The 14,079-nt window shown below is 37.8% G+C and overlaps 1 protein-coding gene across 2 annotated transcripts in view; it reads right to left on the bottom strand.

Annotated features, from left to right (window-relative positions):
• LOC139700982 (serine/arginine repetitive matrix protein 1-like) overlaps nt 1-14,079 on the bottom strand; it is a 38,207-nt gene that overhangs the window by 4,456 nt on the left and 19,672 nt on the right. For both annotated transcript variants that reach the window (XM_071599514.1, XM_071599515.1), the window contains 7 exons: nt 9,788-10,109; nt 8,994-9,364; nt 8,366-8,444; nt 4,962-5,114; nt 4,310-4,416; nt 1,264-1,768; nt 363-476 (listed from right to left, as the gene is read on the bottom strand). In XM_071599514.1, coding sequence (XP_071455615.1) covers nt 363-476; nt 1,264-1,768; nt 4,310-4,416; nt 4,962-5,114; nt 8,366-8,444; nt 8,994-9,364; nt 9,788-10,109 — 1,651 coding nt within the window. The remainder of the gene's footprint in view (nt 1-362; nt 477-1,263; nt 1,769-4,309; nt 4,417-4,961; nt 5,115-8,365; nt 8,445-8,993; nt 9,365-9,787; nt 10,110-14,079) is intronic.

The raw sequence follows: 14,079 nt of genomic DNA, 5'->3' as shown, positions 1-14,079 counted from the left end.
CTGTTGGTGCTAAAATATTTCACTTCGAAAAGAAAATGCAACCCAAGGGTAACTCCATCCTACCCATTAAACATGCAATACATCTCAGACCTCTCAAATGCCTAAATCAAATAAGCTCGGCCAAGAAAGTGAATAATCTGTTGAAAATGAAAGAGATACAAGCATTAGACATGCCATCAATTTAAAGTGACGACATGGCATGGTGTAAATCCAGAAACTGTTAAGAAGAACCCAGTGTACTAAGGAAAACATGATGCACTGACATCTACAGCAGTAAGCAAAGCTAGTGACTGAATGAAACAACTTAAAATGTATCAACCAAAAGGTGGGCGAGGAAGCAACTAATCCATCCATCAACTCACATCTTCCTCCTCAACCTTGCGCTTCTTATGCTTCTTGTGTTTCTTGTGTTTCTTATGCTTCTTGTGCTTTTTGTCCTTCTTCTTCTTTTTCTCCTCTATTTCAGCATCTGAATCCTGGAATGTCGAAGAAAATAATGGTTATAAAAAGCTAAAGCCTATCGTAAGACTAAAATAAGTCATGAACCCAGCCGTCGAGGGTTAGATGGTCCGTTTGAGGGCCTTTGACAGGGGCCTCGGGCACTTACACCCATTGTGCTAACACATGTGTACAAGAGAGCACCATTGTAAAGGTAGAAAGGTTACCCACCCAATCTCTTGCCTGGGCTGAAAACTGCTAACTTCAATGACCTAACAGGAACCAGTTTGTTAAAACGGCTAGGCCCTTACTCCTTTATGAGTAAGGCTCGCTTGTTTCAACGGAACAACGAATGCCCATAAATGATTCAGATTATTTTTACTAAGCTTGTAAACATTCCATTTGAATATGGAGCACTTTTATTCAAGGACCCCACACTGCCTAACAATCAGTAACTAAATAATCAGCAGACTATTCAGACTAAAACTACCATCACTAGAGCAATTTCTTACAGAAGATTTTGAGGACAGAAAAAAATGAAAAATTGTCTCTCTGTACATACCATGCACAAACTGCTTGTGATGGTATGAAAAAACTTACATCCCAAAAATGGTTTATAATGACATCACATTATAAAGTGCTGCTGCCAATACTAGCACATGAGAAATGAGAAAACTCACAAAACTGGTAAGGATGGGCACAGATTATGACTTCATGACCTAAGGCTGGGTACAAACTAATGCTCAAGGTTCTACTGGGAGGAACAGAGTGTAATATATATCGGCGAAAATTCAGCAATGAAGAGAAATTCAACTTTGGTCTCACCTCGCTTTCACTGCTCGATTCTCTCTGCTGCTTCTTCTTCTTTTTCTTTGTCTTCTTAACCTTCACCTCGGTGTCATCATCTCCATCATCATCGTCATCCGAGCTCTCAGACACTTTCCGCTTCGAGCGTCGCCTCCTCTTCCCCTTCCTCTCTTCCACTTCATCCTCGTCATCGTCATCATCTGAGCTCTCCTCCGCCTTCCGTCTAACCTTGGAGGCTTTCTTCGAAGTTGAGTGGGCTTTCTTCACCACCGGCGACTTGTCATCATCATCGTCATCATCTGATGACGAAGAAGGAGGAGAGGAATCTTTCCTCCTCCTCCTCCTCTTCTTCCCTTTACTGTCACTGGGCGAGGCACTTTCTCCATTCTGATTGCTGTCTGCCACTGAGCTCTTCTTGTTCGGAGACTTAGAAATGCGCCTACGAGACTTTTCTTCTTCCTCAGGCGATGAGGAAGGCTCTTTCTTTCCCCTTGGTCTTCGCTCATCTTCAGATGATTCAGATCTGACACAAGAATGAGGAAAGAAGGATATAAGGAACAAATAAATACAAGAATAGTATTAGCTGATCCGAAATCAACCAACACTAAAGCATATCCTGTGTTGCTGAACTTATCAATAGAAAAAACAGCAAAACTGATTTGAACTTCATCCCAGGCAAAGTCCACTTATAAATTTGGATCGCACATCCTTATTGATGCTTTCAACGAGAGACCACTTCCTCTCTCCAAAAAGGAGATTTCAGACTAGAGCATGAAACCAGAAAGCCCGCCCTCTAGCTACGGTGCACAGTTCTTTAGGGAAGACTATAAGACAGCCTCCCAGAAACCACAGTTCATAATTTACTATGACCCTCAATTCCAATAGAGCTTACACATTAAGGTCACAGACCTACCCTGCCCATTATTCAGAGCATATTTCACCTCTTGCATTTATGCAGGGTGTCAAACTCCTGTAATAGATATTCAACTATTTCCCAAATTTCAGCTCAAGTACTTCACACGCACAGTAAATTCTCGATTATACACGAGTGGATTAACCATGATATTTTCCCTTCCCAACAACCCAAATTTTGAAAAAATTACATGCTAATCAAAATTTGACAATGGTTATTTTGTCATGATTTAAACATTTTTGTACCATTTTTACTTTCCTCTTTTTGTTTCCTCACATTAATTAGCACGTAGAGCTCCAAATTCCCCTTAAAGGGAAGCAAATATATAAATTTACAATGTAACAAATAAGTCATTGACTATCTACACCGAATTATATTAATTAGCATCTTTTAATGAATATGAATCAATAAACCTTTCTACAATATTCATCCTTCGCCATTTGTTTTTTCATAGCTACGTGATCCATTTAATTTCCTGAGAATACGTTTTGATATTCATTTGATGATAGTCCTGCGTTCTCGTAAAACCCTAATTCCAGCTTTATAAAAATGACTGAAAACTAGAAAAAATTGTACTTTCCATTGCTAAAAAAACTCCAAATTGTAACAAGGAAATAAAGGAGAGTTAATTTGCTTCCTATACACATCACTTATTTAGTAAAACAATTTTTATTCATACAAATTAAATCCAATTCTATCATGACCATATTTTCTTCATATTTCAGTTATCTGTGTTTTTCCATTATCCATGCCTCATCACGAATCCATTCGCATGGATAATCAAGAGTTGACTGCATATGAGACGCCAGTAAATTATTCGAATGAGATTTATTAGTTAATTAAATGTCATAGCCGAGCCATACATCATCATGGGGGCAGTAGTGGAACTTTGATTATAGGCACTACTCAAATACTCAGTAACTGATACAATTCTAGCAAGTAAGATTGACGTACAAGATTCATTTACACATCATATGCCATCACTAGTGCACTAGTCTCATATTTTATAAGGTCACTGATGTACAGCATCATCAAAACTTTTTAATTAGGTGAAATGCTTATGCACATTTTCTTAAAATTCTTTTCAAATCATTTCAGGTGAAATTACATTTGAGCTAATACAACACTTTTTGCATATAATTAAGGAGGACACAAAGAAATAACATATCATGCAACACAATGTCACAAAGACAACTTTAACAAACAAATTGAGTAGTTTCAGACGTAATGTGATGGAATTCAAACATGATAAAGAAAATATTGTAACAATTTTCTACTGGATAAGTTTAATAGTACGGCCAGGTTTCAATGTACGAGGGTCATCCGGAAAGTAGTACCCGTTCGTGCCGCATGAAGTGCTGACGACGCGAGTAGCCGCTGGACGAGGTCAGATAGCTTCAGTGGCTTGTCTGCCTTCTCTGAGCCAAGTTGCGTGACGCTAGCATTGCCTGTGTTGTTTCTGTGATTGTTTACAATGTTTAAAAAAATTGAGAACGCCGCCAGTTGTGAAGTGAGGGCAGTGATTAAATTCCTCAATGCAAGAAACGTTCGCCCATGTGATATTCATCGCCAATTAAAGGAGGTGTATGGAGACAATGTAATGGACGAGTCGTCTGTTCGGCGGTGGTGTCGCAACTTCAACATGGGGAGGGGGAACACACACGACGATGAGCGTTCGGGGAGACCGTCTGTCATTACAGACCAACTGGTGAGCTCAGTTGACGAATTCGTGAGGAACGATCGGCGCGTCACAATTGATGACATCTGTGAGCATTTTCCCAATGTTTCTCGAACAATTGTTCATGAAATTGTTAAACACCATCTGCATTATGCAAAAATTTGTGCAAGATGGGTCCCTCGCGTATCTCAATGAGCTGGCGGCGAAGGACTATGCAGCAGGAATACAGAAACTTGTCACACGTTATGACAAATGCCTTAATTTGCTTGGAGATTATGTTGAGAAGTGGTTTAAAGTATCCTCTTTCAAATAAAATTTTTTATGTTTGTTAATATTTACTTTTGTCTTTTTATTTCACGAACGGGTACTACTTTCCGGATGACCCTCGTATTACACCATCTAAAGCCAGTCAAAATAAATATATTAAATTTGTTAAATAGAGAATGAATTTACAATTATTATCACAACTATACCTTCTTCCTTTAGGTCTGCTGACTCTCTTCTCTAATTCTCCTCGTTCCTCTCCTTTGTTCTGTTCTTTCCTGAACGGTGAAGGGGTCCTTGACAGACTATTTGAATACTGCCAAAAGAAGAAAATGCACTTAAAATAAGTACAATTGGTCATCACCCTCAAAGTATAACTTCATTATTGAATACTTCATACCATAATTAGATTCTCTTAATTTTACAGATTTAATTTTAAAATCACCAAATGCAAATATAAAGCATTTAAGTATTTTGCTGCAGTAAATTCTGCATTCTATTTTCTAAGTTTACCTTCTTGTACTAAACAGTATGACTATTAGCTAAAGCATATTTATATGTAAAATACCACATTTCAACATTAATAGTATTATTGGTATTCTACTGGTTAAGGTAGGCTTTAGATGGGCCAAGCCAAAACCATTGTATGCAGCTACCTTTTATTGACAGATTTCATACATAGAATCCTCCTACCATCAATCAAACCTTTTTGCTCCAATGCAAAATAATTTCATTGACGTCAATTAATCTATAAACACTCCACTGCACTGTAACATGCTGCTGACCTCTGCAGCTATGCAAAATAGAACCTCGGTCAATAGTTACCTTGTACAGAATAATTCTATTTCATAATAAACTTACCCTTCTCTTGCTATCATGGTCATTGTGATGGGATGATGAAGAGACTGGAGTTGGGGAGGCACTTCTTGAGCGGGAGCGTCTTGGTGGCTTTTTCTTTTCGGAAGAAGAAGTTGGTGGAGAGAGTCGACGACGCTCAATTGATCCACGGCCACGCTAAAAATCAAATTATTAATGCAACAAATATTACATTTTGTACACGCAACATGCCAGTTATACATAAAAATCAAACTTTTAAGCACACAAATCATATATTATGAATGAAATTCATGCATACTGGGCATAGGGGCGGGAGGCTTTCTAAGTGCCACCCATATCCCAAAAAGTTCCACTAACCAGAATATCACATAAGCATCACCTGGATTTGAAACCAGGTCCTTACCTAATTTATAATTACACTTAGAACAAAACAGCATTCCTTTTTTTGCCAGAATCTCAAAAATGTGCGATAAACAATTACAGTAGTTGCAAGCCCTTGCGGCGGCTTGCGGGGTATTATGTAGATGTAGATGTAGTTTTAATATCATGAAAATCCATTACATTCAAACATAAAAGTCATATCTATAAATTGGCAGGCAATGACATAAACACAAATTTAACTCATTACATTAAAAAATAAAAGTCATATCTATAAATTGGCAGGCAATGATATAAACACAAATTTAATTTGTGTCTTCATGAATGCAACCAATGGCTGATACAGATTACTTGTCTGATGCCATATCCTGTTTAATAATTACCACACACTGTTGTCAATCAATCCATCCACTATAGTCCTTTTTCTAATACAATTTTTTTTAAATTCAAAGCCCCAAAGGTAATGAACAAGGATCCCCCTGTATTACTTGTAGTTACACTTCATAAACTGATGAATCTCAACATAAAAATATCTCATGCTCCCTAAACTATCAGCTACAACATCAAATGCTCATTAATACCTATGGTGATTTTATAATCACTTAGTAGCTTATTTTAATTCAATTTTTGATAATATCAAAATAATAACAGAAACTAAGATCTCATAAAAGTTAAAATGATAATAACCTCTTGGGACCATAAGAGAGAAGATTGTCAGATGGTAAAGCATTTAAACTTGGAGGCCGTGAACTATACTTCAGAACAGAAACAAGGCAGTGTGTGAAAGGTGTTTTGGCTCACCTCTGATAAGAGATGATGACATGAGAATTTTGCAAGTTTTGGATTTAGTAAATGCAGATATGAATAAAAAATGCATGTTCATTTAGTCCTAAATGGTCAAAGGTTGAGGTAAATGTTAAGAACTGGATAAAAAATCAGAGGAAGAATGAGATTACTCGTACTGTTTCAATCCAACTATGTTTAATTTAAGAGAGAAAATAATGAACAGGTATGCCTATTTCCTATTATTCAGGGATGTCATGGTGGGTAAGATTCATGAAGAGAAATGGTCGGTGCATTCGTATCAGATCTACAACAGCAAAATAACTTCCTACCTAAATGTAAAAGAAAGGTTACAAGGCACCAGTTCATGAAATCAAACAGACAAGATGAATGAAACTAAACCGCCTTATCACAATTAAAAACATGTTATGGCAGGTAACCCTTAAAATCTATGGGCTTTTTAAAGTTGCCGATGAAGTCCTATTCTGCCTTACAACTCAAGAGCTTACTGCTTCACCATGCCTCAGAACTCTATGGATGATGATTCTTCTCGTATGCTTCCCGACCCATGCACAGCTCCCCTAAAATACTTCGGTTCGGTTATCAGTGACACAGACATCTTCTAAACGAGGTCGGCAAAAATCACTTTCCTGAACTCACAAATGATATTTTCATCAATGGTGTCGCATTGCAATAGCTTTTCGTTTATGCACATGAGAATCAACGTTTCAACATCACTGAGAATACGTAACCATTGTGTAGATACTTTTGTTACTCTATTTGAAGCATCTATCTCCTCAGTCTTGTCCATGTTCTGGAAGAAAAGGCCAATCATTAATGTTGACCGATTGTTGTTGTGTGTACTTGATCAGCCACCCTCACACCTTGTTCCTGATTTTCAAAGATTTTACTTTTCATTTCTATTGATATTTTTATTCTCTAACGACTTTCTTCTTATGGATTTTTCTTCTGGGTCATTTCTAAAACTGAAAATATTATTAAACTTTGCCCATCACTAGCAATGCCAAGATGCTAGCAGAACAAGCGCTAGAGACAAACTGCATTTGCAGGTGAGCAATGAACCTGGGAATTCCTCTCTCCTCGTCACTCGCTAAGCGAGCCATTTTTGGGACCAATATTTTTGCTCGTTATGCAAATTACTTGCTGTGCGAGGTGCTCCTTCAGCGAGATTCCACTGTACTGCTATCTAACAAAAAGTTAAGTGCTAAAGAATGCAATCACCATCTGATTAGAGAAAATGTTAACTTAAACCTGATGTGAACAACAGAATTCTTACTTCTAACCATTACAGTTATCCTCCAAATCCATAACCTTTCAGCAACACATTTTCCAACAATATTTTTAATTAAGGAGAATATAGAATTATAAGAATATCATTATATAATATTTAAATCCTGTTTATGCCTCCTCCATATAAATAATACAAATTTAATTCCTATAATTACCTCTTCAGATTGAAATATTTACTCATACTAATTACTACACTAACATACAACTTTTACTTAGCCCAATTTAAGTTAATTTTTTCTGTATCATGTTAGTTGACCAGTAAGAAATTTAAAATCTTAACTTATCATCTCTCTCATATACTCAGTTTTTGCATTATCAGATACTTACTTATGCTGCTGATATTACTGTTTTTTAACACTTTATTGCACTGCTTATCTCTAAAATAAAATCTATCTTCACCTACAATACAACAGACAGGGCAGAGTATACGATGTCTAAAATATTTATCTGAATCCATTTCTGAGCAATGGTGGTACTGACATCTGGCTGAAATAGTGTTTTGCAAAAACAAAAAAGTCCTAAAGAAGTATTTGCACCTAGAAATTACAAATGAGGAACTTCAACCAGTTAAAAATGTGAGCTAGACCAAAAAATAGTGATGCACTCTTGTGAGATTCAAGAAAATATGCTCCAGGCATTACACGCATTGTGAATCTTTAGTGAAAATGAACACATTGTAAAATATGCTGCACTACTTGGAGAATTCTACTCTGGTTCCAAAAAGAAAAAAAAAAGATAGCAACACAGCTTTCCATCATACTAACATCATAATTAAAACATCAATTTTAGCATACAGGTACCAAAGGAAGGGGTGGACTATAATGAACGGGAGTAGTAAGGGGATTAAAAATCATATGGCAATAGAGAGCAAGCAATCACAAGGTTACATTATCTAGGGAATAACGTACATGAAACTTAAATGGAGGAAAATCCAAAAATAAACAGAATTAACTTACTTCATCAGCTAGATGAGATCTTCTTGGAGGTGGGGATGGGGAACGACGAATATGACGCCTTGGAGACATTCTACGTGGACTGAAAAAAATGACAACAAATAATAATGAGCAATATAAATATTAATGAACGAAGTAAGAGAATAATCATAATCTAAGGTAAAAATTAAAATAAACACTATGATTTGGTACAACCAAGGTAAATAATATCACCGGAATGAGAAAAGACAGGCTAAGACTTGTGCTGCTAACTGGAGAGAAGTAATAGCACAGTCAGGTGATATCAAATACACATCAAACTGAATTTAACCACATTAAGATCTGTGTTTAAGCCCCCAGAACATAAGATAATATATGAAGTAATGCATGAACTTATAACAGACTAAAAAAGCATTCAAAGTTTAGGAAGCATTGAATAAAAATCAATAGAAGGGGATAAGCTTCCGGTAGCAATCCATATTCAAATTTTTCACTTTGCCTACCCTTTAAGTAAGCCAATACAAAGCAAACTAGTCGGACGATTCCCTGAGGACTTTCCCATTCAAAAGCCAAAGAATTATTCAACACAGAGATACAACACGGAGTCAATGAAAGCATCCCACAATCCTTGCAGTGCATTCCATTAGCTCACCTTCTCCTCGCTGAAACGGGAGACAGAGGGGGCACTCTTCGTGGTCCTGACATGAGCGGTGGGGGCATCCTGCCTCGATCCCTCTCCCTGTCACGGTCCCGCATTCTCTCCATGCGCTCTCTCTCCCTCCGCCTTTCCCGCTCCCGTCTCTCCCGGTCACGGTCGATGGGCGAACGCCTCGACTGCATCATCATCCTCCTGTCGTCTCGGCTGCTTCCACGCCGCCTCTCACGGCTCCCCCCACGCCTTTCCCGGCTCCCACCACGCCTCTCCATCCTTCTCTCTCGGCTTGAGCCACGCCCTGAATGCCGACCCCGAGGAGAGCGTGACCTGTGAGACCGCCCCCCACGATCTGGGTGACCACGACCTTCCTGCTTGCAATGAAAGTGAATGCCTAATAATTAAAAACTAATGCATCAGGGATGAGAAATTTTCGCATTATTTTTCTTTTTGGACGTGAGTTAATTCACAAGAATTTTGTCAGACTAATTTTGAAAGGCAAAGCCTCCTCATGGTTACACACACATTATGTGCATATTACTGCCAAAAGTTTAAGTTTGGAAACAATTATGCCATAATTATTTGCACAGATATCTGAGGAAAAATTCTAATATATTCCTTGAATTGAAAATGTCATGGACATTACATTATTTGTGAAATTAGAAAGTACTAGTATGTACATACATTTTTTTTATCTAGTTTAAAACATGTTTAAGATTTGGAAATAGGTGTTTTTCCCATCCCAAACTTACACATCAAAATTATAGCAAATGGAATCCATTCAATTATCTCACCCTGCGTGACGATGATGACTTTTTGCCATCTTCTTCCTCGGAGTCACTTGAGGTGTCCTTGTTGCTGCGATAGTGCCTCTTCTTTTGAACACTGTCTTCCTTCTTGTGAATTTCAAAGTCTTCTTCCTTTCCGCTGCCTGGTCCACCACCCTTCTCCCCTCCACGCTCTCCATCTGGACCACTTCCACTGCGGTCCTTACGATCCAATGAGGACCCACGACTGCTGCCACTGCTACTGCTGCTCTGGCTTCCACTGCTGCTGCGTGAGCGCCTTGAACGACTTTTGGGTGACCTTGATGACTCCTTGCCATGATGATTTGAGCTGTGAAATGGCACGTCACAAATTAATGCACTCATCTACCAAACCAAGCAAGAAGAATTTAAAGTCATTGCTAAAGTGGACTTTAGGTCTTTGAATAAAAAAGGGAGCAGGAAAGATCAAAGAGATGCATTACATGATCAATGATGAGGAACTTCTACAAATAGTACAGGATGGCCACTCATTTTCTACATTTCAAACCCCAAATTTTTACAGATTTTTCCGACAAACATGCCATCTTTTCACCCAATGTTTTTTCTGAATGCTCAGAAAGCAAATGCATGTTTCTATTTGGACCATCTCACATTGCTCTGTTTGACATTGGTAGCACCAAATTGGGTCACACATTACAGCTCACAGTTGCAACTGCAGCTTACAACAACCATGAACTGATCTAATAAACAAACGAACATTTCAATGGGAATTTACAATTGTCGTATTATGTTCTTGATTCGAACATCACACTTTTAATTTTTTTGAATGTGAACCTTTTCCCCAATCATTTCCAAATTTCCAAAGAAATGAACTATTCCCCACGGAGTGGCCCAAATGGACTGAGAAATAAAAAAAATCTAATAAAAACTTTGAAAAGAATAAAGGACAACCTCACTTGATATTTCCAGACAGGAGTTGGAGGAAGACTTTTTGTGGGATAAGAAAACAATAGAAACAGACCACAGACATGATATACTACCTTGATCAAAAAGTTCCCGGAATAACCACCGTGTGGCGCTCCCATCGTTCCGATTTGAGTTCTGTTTTTTTTGTTAAATTGGTACATCTGTTGTTGATATTCCCTTTAAATCTTAGTGTCATAACTTGACATTTGCAAAAGTTACGTAGCCAAGAGTACATCTATCTCTGTGTGTGTTGGCGATTTTTTACAATTGCAGAAATGGATTTAAATTTGCAACAACGAACTTGTATTAAATTTTGCGTAAAAAACGGATTTAGTGGCGCACGGACGTTGGAAATGTTGGAAAAGTGTTTCGGCAACGATTCTCTAAAAAAAACGGTCGTTTACCAGTGGCACGAGCGGTTCAGAAGTGGTCGTGAGTCAATCGAAGATGATGAACGCAGTGGCAGACCATCGACATCGAAAGTCGGTGAAAAAATTGATAAAGTAAAAGAAATGTTGGTCAATAACCGCAAATTAACCATCAGAGAAATAGCGGAGGACTTGAACATTGCCTATGGATCCGCCCAAGACATTGTGGTTAATGATTTGGGTTTCCGTCGTGTAGCAGCAAAGTTGGTGCCAACTCAAGACCTCAATTTCATGCAAAAAAGAGACCGTGTTGACGTCGCAAAAGACATGATTTGCGAGGCTGAATCCGATCCCACATTCATCAAAAGGATCATTACTGGAGACGAGACGTGGGTTTATGAGTACGACACGCAATCCAGACATCAGGCAAGTGAATGGCGTTCACCAAATGAGCCGAGACCAAAAAAACCACGTCGTTTTCAGTCAAAAAAGAAGGCAATGCTGACGGTTTTCATGGATTACAACGGTGTAGTGCATCATGAATTTTTGCCAGAAGGCCAGACAGTAAACAAAGAGTATTATTTGGGCGTTATGAGACGTTTGCGTGAAGCAATTCGCCGAAAGAGACCAGAAATGTGGGCAGAAAACTCGTGGATTTTGCACCATGATAATGCACCGTCGCACAGTGCTATCATTATTCGTAATTTTTTGACGAAAAATGCAACAAATACCATCCAACAGCCACCGAATTCACCTGATTTGGCTCCCTGTGACTTCTTTCTGTTCAATCGAGTTAAAAAACCATTACGGGGAACGCGTTTTAGCAGCCGAGAGGAAGTAATGGAAAAATCGCAGGAAGCACTGATGGACATACCGAAAACCGAATATAAAAAATAAAAAATGTTTCGAGGATTGGATCAAGCGCTGGCATAAGTGTGTTGCAGTCGATGGGGATTACTTTGAAGGGGACAATATAGATTTAGATGAATAAACTTGTATTTTTAATTTTCTGAATAAATTCCGGGAAATTTTTGATCAAGGTAGTATGTGAGAAATTACTGCTGCTGAAGGGAAGAAATATGTGGAAATGAAAATTGTAGCTCATTGAAGAATTAAGCGAAGAGCTGTTAATTAATTTTAGGATTGTCAGGTGGAGATGACTAATTAAAATATTAGGACCCTTGACACAAATAAATAGCCAACACTGGGAATGTTAGTAGACTGATAAGTAAAAGGGACTGCCAGGTATTCATTTTTCATGTTAACTTCAAACAGTGAGTACGTGAAATGAGAATGCTGCTCATATTACATTCCATTATCCTATCAAATTGTGCCAATAAGTATTTTGTGAATTAACTTTAAATACCTTTAAAAACAGAAGTTATACCATCCATAATTACTTTTGAAAATTATATTTATAACCCTTACTCTCACACTCTCCCAAAAAATGGTGCTTTCATAACCTGCTATTAACGGTGAAATGACAACTTACTATCTAAATTTTCACTGATTGTGTAAAAATGTAAAAATTAGTTGTATTTGGGCAAAAAACATGCCACGTTACATATTTTAATATGACCACATTCATGCAAAATAGGATAATTAGTGTTACAATGGTTCTTCAGGGTAACCAGCTACTTGAAAGAGAAAAATTCACTCAAAATACACACTTGAACATATTAACTAAATGCCCAGGGATGTGGGAAATGGTTGACAAAATAAGAATCTTCAACCTTTAAGTCATAAAAAACCACTTTGAAGCCTCTACAGTAATTATCTCATAATTTAAGGAAGAATATGGCCCCACACCTGACCAACAACAATTTGACATGTTGATCAAGTGGAATACATTTTGAAAATCATTTCTTCAAACCCAGGACTCCTACGCTCATGAAAAGTTATTAACAAAAATGGTGAACATTTACAATTCCTGTAAAGTTCAGGTCATTGCCTTATTTTTATTTTTCTTATTCCTCAGTGTTGATTAAATGGCAACCATTGGCTTTTTGGGAATTGTTGACAACAAACCCAAGACATTTGGAGAATAAGATCACATTTTTTTAGGGAGTTCCTAATCAGATATTCATTACATTCAAGGTATTACAACTATTTAAAGTATGTTTTGGATGGACCCACACGTTGCACTGCATTCTATCCAAGAGGTTAATCAAAAAAACCCAGAACAATATTTTCAGGGACTCTTTTCTAAATTCAATTACTTTTCCTGGTATTTCATACAACAAAACCCTTCTTAGCAATGAAAAATTTTTCCATGAGTTCCAGATTCCTGGCAATCCTCATAATGCCAACCTTTCATAAACACAAACATTTACGGCTTCTTTGTTTATTCTTGAGCATTTATTTGAAAATATGAATCTTTCTAAAAATTAAAAAGACAGCTAAACAGAAGAATACCTCCAGGATACATTCGTAATGAGACTAGCAATATTTCTATGCAGTTTTTTACTTGCACATGATACGAAACAGGGCTGAATATGGCTGAGAGTGCTGGGGTGTGACGTCATCCATGCATATACGAGGGTCATCCGGAAAGTAGTACCCGTTCGTGAAATAAAGACACAAAAGTAAATATTAACAAACATAAAAAATTTTATATGAAAGAGGATACTTTAAACTACTTCTCAACATAATCTCCAAGCAAATTAAGGCATTTGTCATAACGTGTGACAAGTTTCTGTATTCCTGCTGCATAGTCCTTCGCCGCCAGCTCATTGAGATACGCGAGGGACCCATCTTGCACAAATTTTTGCATAATGCAGATGGTGTTTAACAATTTCATGAACAATTGTTCGAGAAACATTGGGAAAATGCTCACAGATGTCATCAATTGTGACGCGCCGATCGTTCCTCACGAATTCGTCAACTGAGCTCACCAGTTGGTCTGTAATGACAGACGGTCTCCCCGAACGCTCATCGTCGTGTGTGTTCCCCCTCCCCATGTTGAAGTTGCGACACCACCGCCGA

This window comes from Hetaerina americana, unplaced genomic scaffold, assembly GCF_022747635.1.
Source record: "Hetaerina americana unplaced genomic scaffold, ioHetAmer1.1.p SCAF_11, whole genome shotgun sequence".
Taxonomy (NCBI): domain Eukaryota; kingdom Metazoa; phylum Arthropoda; class Insecta; order Odonata; family Calopterygidae; genus Hetaerina; species Hetaerina americana.
The sequence above is the reverse complement of the archived record's forward strand: the minus strand, read 5'-3'. Positions and strand labels throughout refer to the sequence as shown.